This window comes from Phocoena sinus, chromosome 2 (assembly GCF_008692025.1).
Source record: "Phocoena sinus isolate mPhoSin1 chromosome 2, mPhoSin1.pri, whole genome shotgun sequence".
NCBI classification, from domain to species: Eukaryota; Metazoa; Chordata; class Mammalia; order Artiodactyla; family Phocoenidae; genus Phocoena; species Phocoena sinus.
This window is the reverse complement of record NC_045764.1, coordinates 79,516,821-79,530,900: the sequence shown is the minus strand read 5'-3', so window position 1 is coordinate 79,530,900 and position 14,080 is coordinate 79,516,821. Positions and strand designations below refer to the sequence as shown.

At 37.4% G+C, this 14,080-nt stretch overlaps 1 protein-coding gene across 4 annotated transcripts in view; it reads right to left on the bottom strand.

Annotated features, from left to right (window-relative positions):
- Window positions 1–14,080, bottom strand: part of RAB27A (RAB27A, member RAS oncogene family) — a 73,671-nt gene that overhangs the window by 18,739 nt on the left and 40,852 nt on the right. For 3 of the 4 annotated variants that reach the window (XM_032622927.1, XM_032622928.1, XM_032622929.1), the window contains exons 2-3: window positions 8,371–8,545; window positions 63–148 (exon numbers count right to left, since the gene is read on the bottom strand). In XM_032622927.1, the coding sequence (XP_032478818.1) occupies window positions 63–148; window positions 8,371–8,523 (239 nt within the window). In that variant the 5' untranslated portion in view covers window positions 8,524–8,545. Of the gene's footprint in view, window positions 1–62; window positions 149–8,370; window positions 8,546–13,262; window positions 13,285–14,080 lie in introns of those variants that run through there. The other variant, XM_032622930.1, reaches the window with a different exon arrangement.

The following is a 14,080-nucleotide window of genomic DNA, read 5'->3' as shown; positions in this document are numbered from 1 at the left end:
GAAGAGCGCAGCTGTTTTTCCCCTTTCCTCCAGTAAGGAGCACGTAACTGAAGATCTCATACCTCTCCTGCCCTGCTGTGTCCCATAACTGCAGGTGGATTCTCTGGCCTCTGCCAATGGCTCCATCTGGTCCATTGGCTCTGTACACCTAAAATGGAAAAATGAAAGAGAAAAAGAGAACTTCTGAGAGAACTTCTTCTCACTTTCCTATTCAGTACAACTCCCCTAAGCATCTAAACTTCTAAAGGAAATCCCATCTGGAATACAATCTTATTTGTATTTTATTCCAAATAATCGTCTTTGGGTAACACAATAATTTGTATTAAATGATGTATGTACATTATATATCTTTATAAATATATTACAAAATATACAAGTAATACATAATTTGTATTAAAAAATAATAATCAGCTCACCTTTCCTCAAAGTCCCCTCAGGTCACTAGTTTCAGGAAATATTACCTTCTCCCCATCCTATCTTTAAAAAGTACTCTTAAAATAATTTTATAGGAAGGGCCTCTGAAAATCTCTTCCTCCATCAAAGCAATAAAAACACTGGCAAAAATAGTCAAAATCAACTTTTTCCAAACCCTTAAAATTAACAAAGGCTTGCAACATTCCAAGGAGCACCTATTCAAGAAAAACAGCTGAATATCAGTAAAAAATTGTAAATTTTGTGCCTTTTTAACTAGTCCTATTCCCATTCCCCCTCCCCAGCTCCACTGTAGCCTTGAAAACCAACAGACACACAACTACAGTAGCTGTGAAAACCATCAGTGCAGCAACCACTGTAGGAAGGAGAGGCAGAACAGGTTTGGAGTTCCCCAAAAGTCTCATCCCCAGAGTAGTGTCTGAAATCTCCCTGTAAAGCTCCATTCCCAAGTCTTGTCTTTATTTTATCTGACTTAACTTGCTCTATGAGAAAACCCTATCCTTAGACCATTTATTGAAAGCAATCAGCAGCAATTATTTAACATCACAGCTACCAAAGGCAGCAAGACCAGTTGGACCTAATCTAACCCAAAATCTTAAAGATAAGATATGAGATGTCCACAGAGAGATTTGAAAAGTTTCAAAATATTCCTTGGAACCTACTAGGCCAGGTTCATGTACATGGTTGTACATATGTCCAGGAAAGACCTAAAAATGCCCTAATCTCTCACCTTTGGCTGACCTTGAGACTCTTCTCAAGCAGAAGTGAAGGCTAAGGCAGAGTTGTGAACTGCCTGCAGGAGTATTAAGCAAACATCCCAGCACACACACACACAGAGTCCCTCAGAGAAAGCTGAGAGATATACTGGCTCAAGAATTTAAGAAACTTTCTGTCCACTCATTAGCTGACCACTAAGTTAACTAAGCAGAGACTTCAGTAGCTGCATGTAACAAGAAATACAGACTTCACAGAATTAGCCCAAGAACATCACTAAACAAACAGTGATGACAAAAATAAAGGGGAAAAACAAGAAACCCTTGGGAATGGGGAGGAATCTGATTTCCAGAGTTGCTACATTCTATCAATTTAAATGTTCAGCTCTCAACAAAATTTATAAGACACACAAAGAAATAGGAACACACACACAGATAAAGCAACCAAAAGAAACCACTCCTAAGGAAGCTCAGATGTTGAACTTACAAGACTTTAAATCAGCTATTATAAATATGTTCAAAGAACTAAAGGAAATCATGTCTAAGGAATCAAAGGAAAGTATGAGAATAATGCCTCACTGAATAGAGAATGTCAATAAAGAGATAGATACTATAAAAAGTAGTAAACAGACATTCTGGAGTTAAAAATTGTAACTGAAGTGCAATATTCACTAGAGGGGCTCAAGAGGAGATTTGAACTGGCAGAAGAAATAATCACTGAATCTAAAGATAGCTCAATTGAGATCACCTAGTCTACTCACAAAAGAAAAAAAAAAGAATGAATAAAAGTGAAGAGAGGGAATTCCCTGGTGGCACAGTGGTTGGGAATCCACCTGCCATTGCAGGGAATATGGGTTCGAGCCCTGATCCAGGAGGATCTCACATGCTGTGGAGCAGCTGGGCCTGCGTGCCACAACTGCTGAGCCTACACTCTGAAGCCCGCGAGCCACACTACTGAGCCTGTGCGCCACAGCTACTGAAGCCCATGCGCCTAGAGCCCGTGCTCCGCAGCAAGAGAAGCCACCGCAGTGAGAAGCCTGCGCACGGCAACGAAGAGTAGCCCCTGCCTGCTGCAACTAAAAAAAGCCTACGCACAGCAACAAAGACCCAACACAGCCAAAAATAAATTAATTTAAAAAAAAAAAAAGTGAAGAGAGTCTTGGAGACCTATGAAACACCATGAAACATATGGTTTCAAACAATGTTTCAAACATATATTTCAAACAATATATGCATACTAGCAATCCGTAAAAAAATAAAAATAAAAAAAGGGAGAGATAGAAAGAGGCAGAAAAAATATCTGAGGAAATAATAGCCCAAAACTTTCCAAATCTGATGAAAAACATTCATCTCCACATTCAAGAAACTCAGTAAACTCCAAGAAGGATAAGCTTGCTGATACTGACTAGACATATCACCACCAAACTGTCAAAATCAAAAGACAGAGAGAATTTTAAAAGCAGCAAGAGAAAAGTGATTCAGCACATGCAAGGGATCCCAATAAGACTAAGAGCTGATTTATCATCAAAAAAAATGAAGGCCAAAAGGCAGTAGGATGCCAAAAAGTGTTGAAAGAAAAAAGACTGTCAACCAAGAATCCTATATCCAGCAAAGCTATCCTTTAAAATTAAAAGAGAAATTAAGACATCCTCAGATAAACAAAAACAGAAAATTCATTGCTAACAGAACTGCCCAGCAAGAAATAATAAAGACAGAGCTTTAGGCTGAGATGAAAGGACCCTAGCCAGTAATTTGAATCCATACAAAGAAATAAAGAGCACCAGTAAAGATAACTACGTGGGTCAATATAAAAGACAGTATAAATGGTTTTTTGCAACTCTTTTCTTCCATCTGATTAAAATACAATTGCATAAATTAATAATCATAAACCTGTGTTGATGGGCACACAGTGTATAAAGATACAATTTGTATGACAATAACAGTGCAAAGTAAGGGGTAGGAAATGGAGCCACATAAGAGCAGAGTATGGCATTGAAATTAAATTGGTACTAATCCAAACTAGATTGTTAAAAATTAAGATGACAACTGTAATCCCTAGGGGAACTATTAAGAAAATAATTCAAAAAATATATAGTAAAAAATGAGAAGGGAATTTAAATAGTATACTAGAAAATATCTATGTAACACAGTTGCAAAGAAATAACAAAACAGCAGAAAAAAGATACACAGAAAACAAGTAGCAAAATGGCAGATATAAATCCTACTTTATCAGTAATTATACTGAATGTAAATGTATTAAAGACTCCAAGTGAAAGGCAGGGGTTGGTAGAATGGATTTAAAAACATGATCCAACTATGCTATCCACAAAAGACACACTTTAGATTCAAAAAGGTGTAGGGAAAAGGATGAAAAAAATATATACCATACAAACAATAACAAAGAGAGAGCTGGAGTGGCTATACTAATATGAGACAAAATAGACTTGAAGACAAAAAGAGTTATTAGAGACAAAGAAGGATATTTTATAATGATAAAAGGGCTGATTTATTAAGGATGCATAGGGATAAAAAGAGAAATGAACAATTTGACAATAATATTTAGAGACTTCAATACTACTTTCAATAATGGATAAAACAGGGGCTTCCCTGGTGGCGCAGTGGTTGAGAGTCCGCCTGCTGATGCAGAGGACGGGGGTTCGTGCCCCGGTCCGGGAAGATCCCACATGCCGCGGAGCGGCTGGACCCGTGAGCCATGGCCGCTGAGCCTGCGCGTCCGGAGCCTGTGCTCCGCAACGGGAGAGGCCACAGCAGTGAGAGGCCCGCGTACCGCAAAAAAAAAAAGGATAAAACAAGCAGACAGATGAACAATGAAACAGAAGACCTGCAGAACACTGTAAGCCAATTAGACACAATAGACATCTACAGAAGATTTCACCCAACAACTGCAAAATACACATTCTTCTCAGGTACACATGAAACATTCTCAAGGACAGACCATATGTTAGGTCATCAAACAAGCCTCAATAAATTTAAAAAACTGAAGTCATACAAAGTATGTTTTCTAACCACAATGTGGTAAAATTAGAAATCATTAACAGAAAGAAATTTGGAAAATTCATGAATATGTGGAAATTAAACAATACAGTCTTAAATAACCAATGGGTCAAAGAAGAAACACAAGGGAAACTAGAAAATACTTATAGATGAATGAAAAGCACAACATACAAAAAATACCAAGTGAACTTAAAACAGTGCTCAGAGGGAAATTTCTAGCAGTAAACACCTATATTAAAAAACAAGAAAGATCTCAAATCAATAACTTAAACTTCAACCTCAAAAAACTAGAAAAATAAGAGTAAACTAATTCCAAAGCAAGCAGAAGGAAAGAAATAGATTAGAGTAGAAATAAATGAACTTTTCTTTGAAAACAAATCAAGAAAATTGATAAACCTTTAGTTAGACTAATCAAGGATAAAAATAGAAGACTCAAACTCTTAAAATCAGAAATGAAAGAAAGGACAACACTACCAACCTTACACATGTAAAAAGATTATAAAGGAATAGTATGAACAATTGTATGCCAAAATATTAGATAGCTTAGAAGAAATGGAGAAATTCCTAGACCCAAACAATTGAAACCGACTCAAGAAAAAATAAAAAATCTAAAGAAATATATAACCAATAAGAAGACTGAATTCATAATAAAAATAACTTCCCACAAAGAAAAGGCCAGGCCCAAATGTCTTCAATGATGAATCTGATCAAATGTTTACAGAAAAGTTAACACCAATCCTTCTCAAACTCCTCCAAAATATAGAAAAGAAGGAAATACCTCCCACCTCATTTTATGAGGCCTATACTATCCTGACACCAAAATCAAAGATACGAGGGGAAGAAAAACTACAGACCAATATCCTCTCTGAATACAGACACCAAAATACTAGCAAAAAGAATCCAGAAAAATATATAAAGGATTATATACCATGACTGAGTAGAAGTTATCACGAGAACAACAAGATTGGTTTAACATACAAAAATCAACCAATATTGATTTGTAATGGAATAGAACGATTATAGAATAAAGGACTAAAACCACACGACCATTTCAAAAGATGCAGAAAAAGCATTTGAAAAAGTCCAACACCTTTCATGATAAAAATGCTCAACAAATTAGGAATAGAAGGGAACATCCTTGACCTGAAGAACAGCATCTATGAAAAATGCACAGCTTATATTACACTTAATGGTGACTGAATGCTTTCTCCCTAAAAGACAAGACAAAGATGTTCTCTCTGGACACTTCTATTCAACTTTTTACTGGAGGTTCTCATCAGGGCGATTAGGCAAGAAAAAGAAACAAAACATACCCAAGTTGGAAAGGAAGAAGTATAACAGAAGATGGGAATTCCGAACATCTATTTCCTATCTTGTATATAGGAAATCCTAAGGAATAAATACACACACAGATACATACACCCCCTACACACACGTACAGGTTATATTAGAACTAATAAACAAGTTCAGTAAGGTTCCAGTATACAAGCTCAACTTACAAAATAAATTGTATTTTTATACACTGGCAAGGAACAATTCAAAAATAAAGAAAACAATTTAATTTATAATAGCATAAAGAGATTAAGGTACTTAATAAATTTAATAAAAAAGTATAAAACATATTCTGAAAGCTATAAAATATTGTTGAAAGAAATTAAAGAAGATCTAAATAGGAAAACGTTCCACGTTCACAAATCAGAAGACTTAATAGTGTTAAGATACCAATACTCACCAAATTATTCTACAGAGTCAATGCAAACCCTAACAGAATCTCAGCCGGCTTCTTTGTAGAAATTAACAAGCTGTCCCTAAGATTCATATGAAATTGCAAGGAACCCAAAACAATCGTGAAAAAAGACAAAGTGGGAGGACTCGTGCTTCCCAATTTCAAAACTTACAACAAAGCTACAGTAATCAAGATAGTGGCATAAGGATAGACATATAGATAAATGGAATAGAACTGAGAGTCCAAAAATAAACCCTTACATTTATGGTCAACTGATTTTCAACAAGAGTGTCAAGAACATTCAACAGGGGAAAGAATAGTCTTTTCAACAAATGGTGCTGGGACAATTAGATATACACATGCAGAAGAATGAAGCTGGACCCCTATTCACCCTATACCCCAAAATTAACTCAAAATGGATCACAGATCTAAATGTAAAAGCTAAAACTATTTGCATATCATATATCTGATAAGAACATTTATTCAGAATACACACACAAAAAAAACCTCTTAAAACTTAACAACAATAAAACAACCAGTTTCAAAATAGGCAAAGGATCTGAACAGACATTTCTCCAAAGATGATAAACTAATGGCCGATAAGCATATGAAAAGGTGATTGTTCCACAACATTCATCATTAGGGAAATTAAAGTCAAACTTGCAATGAGGTACCACTTCACACCCACTAGAATGGCTACAATCAAATAGACAACAAGAAGAGCTGGTGAAGATATAGAGAAATTGGAACCCTCATACATGGTTGGTGAGGATGTAAAATGGGGCAGCATCTTCCGAAAAATGTGAAAGTCCCTCAAAGTTAAACAGAGAGTTATCATATAGCCAGTCAAATCCGCTCCAAGCCTATATAAGTATATTGAAAACATAAGTTCACCCAAAAAAGGTATGTGAATATTAATAGAAGTATGGTTCATAACAGCTAAAAAGTGAAACAACTGAAATGTCCACCAATGGATGAATGGATAAACAAAATGTGGTATACCGATACAGTGGAATACTATTTGATCATAAAAAGGAATGAAGTTCTGATACATGATACAACATTATGCAGAAAACATTACACTAAGTAAAAGAAGCCAGACGCAAAAGGCCACATATTGTATGATTCCATTTACATGATAAATCCAAATGAGCAAATCCAGAGAGTAGATTAGTGGCTGGGGGAGGGAAAATGGAAAAATGCTAAAGGATATGAGGTTTCTTTTGGGGTGATGAAATGTTCTAAAATTTGGTAGTGGTGACAGTTGCACAACTGTGAATATACTAAAATACCACTCAATTGTACATGTTAAATGGGTGAATTTTATATAAATTATATCTCAATAAAGTTATTTTTTAAAAACAAAGTTATAAAATGGGGATTAGTTAATAAATATAATCACAAGCATATAGGGGAGGGGCAAGATAGTGGTAGGGAACTGAGAGTTACAAACTACTATATATAAAATAAATAAGCTATAAGGATATATTGTACAACACAGGGAATATAGCCAATATTTTATAATAACTATAAATGGAATATAACCTTTAAAAATTGTGAATCACTATATTGTACACCTGAAATTTATACAATATTGTACAGCAACTATACCTCGATTTTAAAATAATTAAAAAAAAAAAAGAAAGAAACAGACTCTCTGGTAGTGGAAGGCTTAGGGTGGATCAGAGGGAATGAATATTTCCATCCTAGAAGCCAGAGACAATTCATTTTTCCCAGGTAGAATACTCTCCACTGCAGGGTTTTTGTCATTAATCTCCTGACTACTTGTTGACCTGCTTCATGGGAACAGCTGCTTTTTCAGTAAGAAATGTAGTTCCTGGACATACTAACCTCCTGACTTCCTCCCTAGCCCACAATAACTTGTCTTGCTGTCCTTTGAAAAATACATTAAATAAAAATATTTTAAAATATCCTCTTCCCTTATTCTACAGAACCTTGCTGTTCCCTTGGTTACCTCCCAGATCCATATGCCCTACCGCCATTCCCATCCCTACTCCAACCTCACACTCCTGGTGGGATCAATGAGTTCTGATACTTAGTGTTCCACATGCGATAGCTGAGGCCTTAATTAAGAGAAAATCCATTGAAAATGATATCAAAAATGGAAGAAATAGCCCACAAAACAGGGGTATGAGGAGCAGAGAAGATTGCAAGCTTCATAACAAAGGTACGAAGCAAATTCCACAAATAACTTTGTGGAAATCAGAAGGAACATACCAGCCAAAAGAGTATCAAGGAAATTTTTTTAAATCTTCACTTTTATTTTATCTGCTTGGTTTTATATGAAGTGTCCTCAGTTACAGCCTTTAATCACATTGCCCAGACTGAACATAATACACTCTCATATGTACCCTTTAATTTTAGATTCCAACCTTTGTCCTCCTAATTCCTACAAAGTAAACAAAACAGACAGGCAAATGTTGACTCAGATTATGTTTTTATATAGAAGGATACAGAACTTACCACTCTCTTTTCCCTGAAATCAATGCCGACTGTCGTGATAAATTTGGAGTTAAATTTACCATCTGTGTACTGGTAAAGTACACTGGTCTTCCCTACTCCAGAGTCTCCCAGAGCTAAAAACTTGATGAGGTAATCATAGTCTCCATCAGACATAATGAAGAACTCAGTGGTTCACCTGAAAAATACAAACAAATGTATATTTACCAAAAACCGATTAGAAAATATTAGAATCTTCCATGTATTAAATGACTTCCTTTAATATCCAGTTCATCAAGTACTTCTACGTAACACCTATGTGCCTAAGGGTTCTGTGAAGAGAGGGTTAGACATTATTCACTATCCCAAGGGCTTAATCATTTGCTAGATGAGATGCTACTGAACTTGTAAATAAGTAACAGTTTAAATTTATCGTGCATATTATAGTACTGTTAAGACAAAAATTCCAAGTGAGAATGAAAGTCAAGAAGATAATGGTCACTAAGGCTTATACGCAGACGGTGTAGAACAAGAGTTGACAAAACAAAGAAAGAAAGGAGGAAGGAGAATATTACAGGAATAACAATAATTCTTAGAGTGCAAGTGGTTCCAACTGCCCCTCCTTTCTCAAAGTCTCCTAGTGTTGCATCCTTGGCTTTTCTTTTTTTTACTTGGACATTGAGGCAATTTCATTTATCCTATGCATTTTCACATGTGATTATCATTCCTTCAAAGATAATGTTAAGTTCACAAGTAAAACTTGGTTTGCAGCTTCCTTACAAATTATTGTTACTACATATTAAATCAGATCTTTCTAGAATATCACTGCTCACTTGAGAACTGAGTTCTACCATGAAGGGCTCATTTATCTACATTTGCCTTGGTATTCTACAGGAAATGCTACCAATTCAGCTCTTCAATATTGGCCAGAAGTCTACCTTTGAGAAGAAATATTCTTGGTTTTACAGCAAGACCTAACCATGGTTACTTTCTATCCTTTGCAATCAGCACTTTTCAAGATTTGTTTTTATCCTCTAAATAGATTCAAACTATTCAAAATATCAGTCTGACTAGAAATATAGTCTGTCTCCAGGGAAGGCTTACTTCTTTTTATCCTCCCATTTCTAATACCGATAAACACTCCTGAAAATCAGAAAAACAATCAGCTATTCCGTTACCACTGACAACTCTACCTGCCCATTCAACATACATATTCACCCATCCACATACACATCATATGCCCTACATTAGATGCTGCTGATTTTCCTCTCATTGTCCGCTTTTCACCCAGCCATCACCTGCCCAGAAACTTTACCACAATTCTCAACGCTTCCTATAGGATTATTTCTATAGATCCATAAAATTCTTAAAAGCTCAGGCAAGGACATTTATTGATTTTCAAGGTTGCCTCCCCCACCCTATCCTCAATTTGGTGACCCACCTTATGCTCAAAAATCCTGAATTCTGATCCCCAAGAGCTGCTTCAGTGACTTCCACAGAGTCCCTTAGTGCAGAGCTGTGGCCTCACATTCAGATATGGCTGGTCAGTCGACAAGGGCAAAGCCTCTACAAACAGTTGGCATTCTATTTGCACACTATAAGGCGTGACACTGTACAGATGATGGCTTTCCTATATTATAGCTTCTGTACTCACAGGTACAGGTTGCCAGCATTAATGGTGTGTAACAGAATGCCTCTCCAGAAGATGACCACTTGGATACAAATAAAGATTCTAGTACGTTTTATCACAGCATCTCACTCGGCTCCAAGTTATTCATAAATAAGAGCTAAGAATTGAAAAGTAGGTCCAGATAACATTGAATCATTGGTGGGGGCTCCCCTCCAAATAAATGAGGAAGCAGAAAGCAACTCCAAATTCTGCAAGGAGAATGATGCAAGAAGTCGCTGTGGCTACCTTATTTCCTGTTTATTTTTTTTATTTTATTATTTTTTTTTTGTGGTACGCGGGCCTCTCACTGTTGTGGCCTCTCCTGTTGCGGAGCACAGGCTCCAGACGCGCAGGCTCAGCGGCCATGGCTCACAGGCCCAGCCGCTCCGCAGCATGTGGGATCTTCCCGAACCGGGGCACAAACTCGTGTCCCCTGAATCGGCAGGCGGACTCTCAACCACTGCACCACCAGGGAAGCCCTCCTCTTTACGTTTATTTTGAAAAAAGTTGGTCATTTTTATAACTAGTTTCTGTATCATTTCAGATACAGGAGAAAATGTTGTCGCCAATGGCATATTCTTCTAGAATTCTTTAAACCTACTTCAATGGAATTCAAAGACTGATGAACCTATCTCTGCTGCACCAAAATTTAATATGTTTAGTTATCATGGGAGAAGAATTACACAGGTAAGTCTACAAATGATCTTCATGGGTTTTGTCTTCTATTCGTGATGACCGCAATATATAACAGTTTGTTCCCAAACCAAACCATCATAAAGGAAGTGTTAACAAAATACCACAGCTGAAGGTATAGACACCACCATTGAAATTAATCATATTTTATACTCTTCAGACTGCACCTTTAGACAATTATCTGCCTTGCTGATCTGAAAATAAATGCTCAGACCTTCCATTTTCTGGGTTCAGTTTGCTAAAGAATGAAACAGAACCCAGAGAGTTTAACTCATTTGCACAGTCTAGAACATGTGTCTCCCAACTTCAAGTCCAATGTCCATTCTACCTCAAGCTTTGTGGCCATTACCCAAGTTTTTACAAATGGATGTTGGATTTAAAAGTGACTAGGTAGGATATCATACAAGGTAGCCTAACAGGAAACATGTGACTTCTGAAGCCAAGCAGAGCTGGATTGGATTCCATATCTCCCACATACTGGCTACTCAGATGTTTTTCAGTCTTGGATTTTCAGGTTTCCATTCCATGAAAAAGAAAATGTACACTACTTCCCACCATTGTTCTAAGGATTGAATGAGATACTCTTTGTGGAGTGCCCAGCACAATGCTTGGCATATGCTGGGTACTCAGTAAATGTTGGCTCACTTCTTCTCCCCATTCTGGACAGATCAGACAGGCTCTGAAGACCTAGAATAATTTCTGAAATTGCCTCTGGGCAGCTCAAAACATGTATTTCTGGCACAAAAGATTGCTGACTGGCTCAGAGTAGTTTACCGAGTCAGCAAACATCACCTTCTTTTTTGGCTGGTTCAAACCATATTCAATTAATTTTAAGTAGATATGTCAATTTCAAAAGCGTTATGACCAGCTTAAGAACGGGTTTAAATTGTATAAAACACTCTAATCCATACTAAAAAATTCATACTTGTTCAAAAGGATCTCAAAGGTTCATTCTGGTTCAGAGTGAAAGAGTTAAGTTCAGAGACATTCTACCTACAAAACCATTTCTGATTGATCTAAAGCCACGTGGTTAAAACCGCGTGTATTACTCAGCCATAAAAAGAAACGAAACTGAGCTATGTGTAATGAGGTGGATAGACCTAGCGTCTGTCATACAGAGTGAAGTAAGTCAGAAAGAGAAAGACAAATACCGTATGCTAACATATATATATGGAATTTAAGAAAAAAAAATGTCATGAAGAACCTAGGGGTAAGACAGGAATAAAGACACAGACCTACTGGAGAATGGACTTGAGGATATGGGGAGGGGGAAGGGTGAGCTGTGACAAAGCGAGAGAGAGGCATGGACATATATACACTACCAAACATAAGGTAAATAGCTAGTGGGAAGCAGCCGCATAGCACAGGGAGATCAGCTCGGTGCTTTGTGACCACCTGGAGGGGTGGGATAGGGAGGGTGGCAGGGAGGCAGACGCAAGAGGGAAGAGATATGGGAACATATGTATATGTATAACTGATTCACTTTGTTATAAAGCAGAAACTAACACACCATTGTAAAGCAATTATACCCCAATAAAGATGTTAAAAAAAAAAAAACCACATGTATCTAACCAAAATCATTTAGGTCTGGTTTTAAGAGCTCAAACTGCTTCACACTGGTTTTAGCTAGCTCAAATAAGCTCTGACCTGGACAAGTAGGTTCTGACTGGCTCACCTAAGGTTTGATTGGTTCAGAGCATATTTTACTGAATCAAGCTAGTGCTGACCAATTAAATCTATCTCCAACTGGGTCACAGTTGCTCTAATTTTATCAAACTGCTTGTAGTTGAAGGTAAAAACTGGCTCAAAACAGTCCAAGTTGACTGATAAGATGTTCAAACAGTTCAAGACTAAAAATGTAAAATGATACTCAGAAGCACCAAAAGCAATGGTTTGGTGCTTTTAAACTTATACCAAATCAACAAACTTAAAATTTTCCTTATAATTACACCAGCTGTAGACAATCTGTACTCAAATATTTATCTCCATCACAGTCCAGTCTCTTTCTACACTTGAACAGCTTGTACGTGTTGGAGTACAGAAAACAGGTTGGGAGAAGGGATACTGGCAGAGGAGAATACGATAAACAACAGGGAAAGGTATGATGAGTGACACAGGCTTCCTTGGTTGAGAACTCACCTCCTGCCTTATCTCAAGGACCTGGCAGCAAAACACTGATCTGTAATCCAACAATAAAACAGAGATTTCAGCTGGGGGGAACCTTTAGCAAATTGGGATGCTATTTAGAGTTTGCCCTACGTTGGTCACAGTGACCAGGCTGGTCTGGGTTAACAGAGACCAGAATTCTAAAGAGTAAAGAAGCTGCTAGGAAATAAAAGTATTCAGGGAACAGGCAGGTCTTCAAATTGCTGACAGAGATTTTTCAGGGTATTGGTGGTGACAGGTTCCTTATCTGAGCTTACAGTCAGTTAGTCAAAGCCTAGAGTTAATGGAATCATTCCATCTTTCAGGAGAAAATAATTCTAGTCCACAGCAGACTACAGTCCCAAACCCCTGCTGCAGTCCTATATGTGGTTGTCTTGCCACCGCTTACCACCACGAGGTAAAGACAACTAAATGTTAAGTTTCAGCTTCTGGTACGTCTTCACGTAGAACCATCTTCATATTATTAAAAATTATTTTTGGGACTTCCCTGGCGGTCCAGTGGTTGAGACTTCGTCTTCCAATGCAGGGCGTGAGGGTTTGATCCCTGGTCAGGGAACTTAGATCCCACATGCCTCAGGGCCAAAAAACCAAAACATAAAACAGAAGCAATATTGTAAAAAATTCCATAAAGATTTTTAAAATGATCCACACACAAAAAAAAGAAAATCAGGGCTTCCCTGGAGGCACAGTGGTTAAGAATCGCTTGCCGATGCAGGGGACACGGGTTCGAGCCCTGGCCCTGGAAGATCCCACATGCTGCGGAGCAACTAAGCCCGTGAGCCACGACTACTGAGCCTGCGTTCTAGAGCTCACATGCCACAACTACTGAAGCCCACGTGCCTAGAGCCCGTGCTCCACAACAAGAGAAGCTACTGCAATGAGAAGCTCGCGCACCACAACAAAGCGTAGCCCCCACTCGCTGCAACCAGAGAAAGCCCGCGCACAGCAACGAAGACCCAACGCAGCCAAAAATAATAATAAATAATAAATAAATATATTTTTTAAAAAAGAAAAAAATTTTAAAAAGAATATAAACATTTTTTTTAATTAAAAAAATTATTTTGGCTTTTTATTTTTGTTACTCAAGTCTTGAGTGGTGTTTCTGGAACCTGTTCTTCAGAAAAAAAAAAAAATACTCCACTCCCCAATTATGGAAATAACAAATTATTTTTATGTTGGCATTTTACAGCAGACAGGGAAACAGTA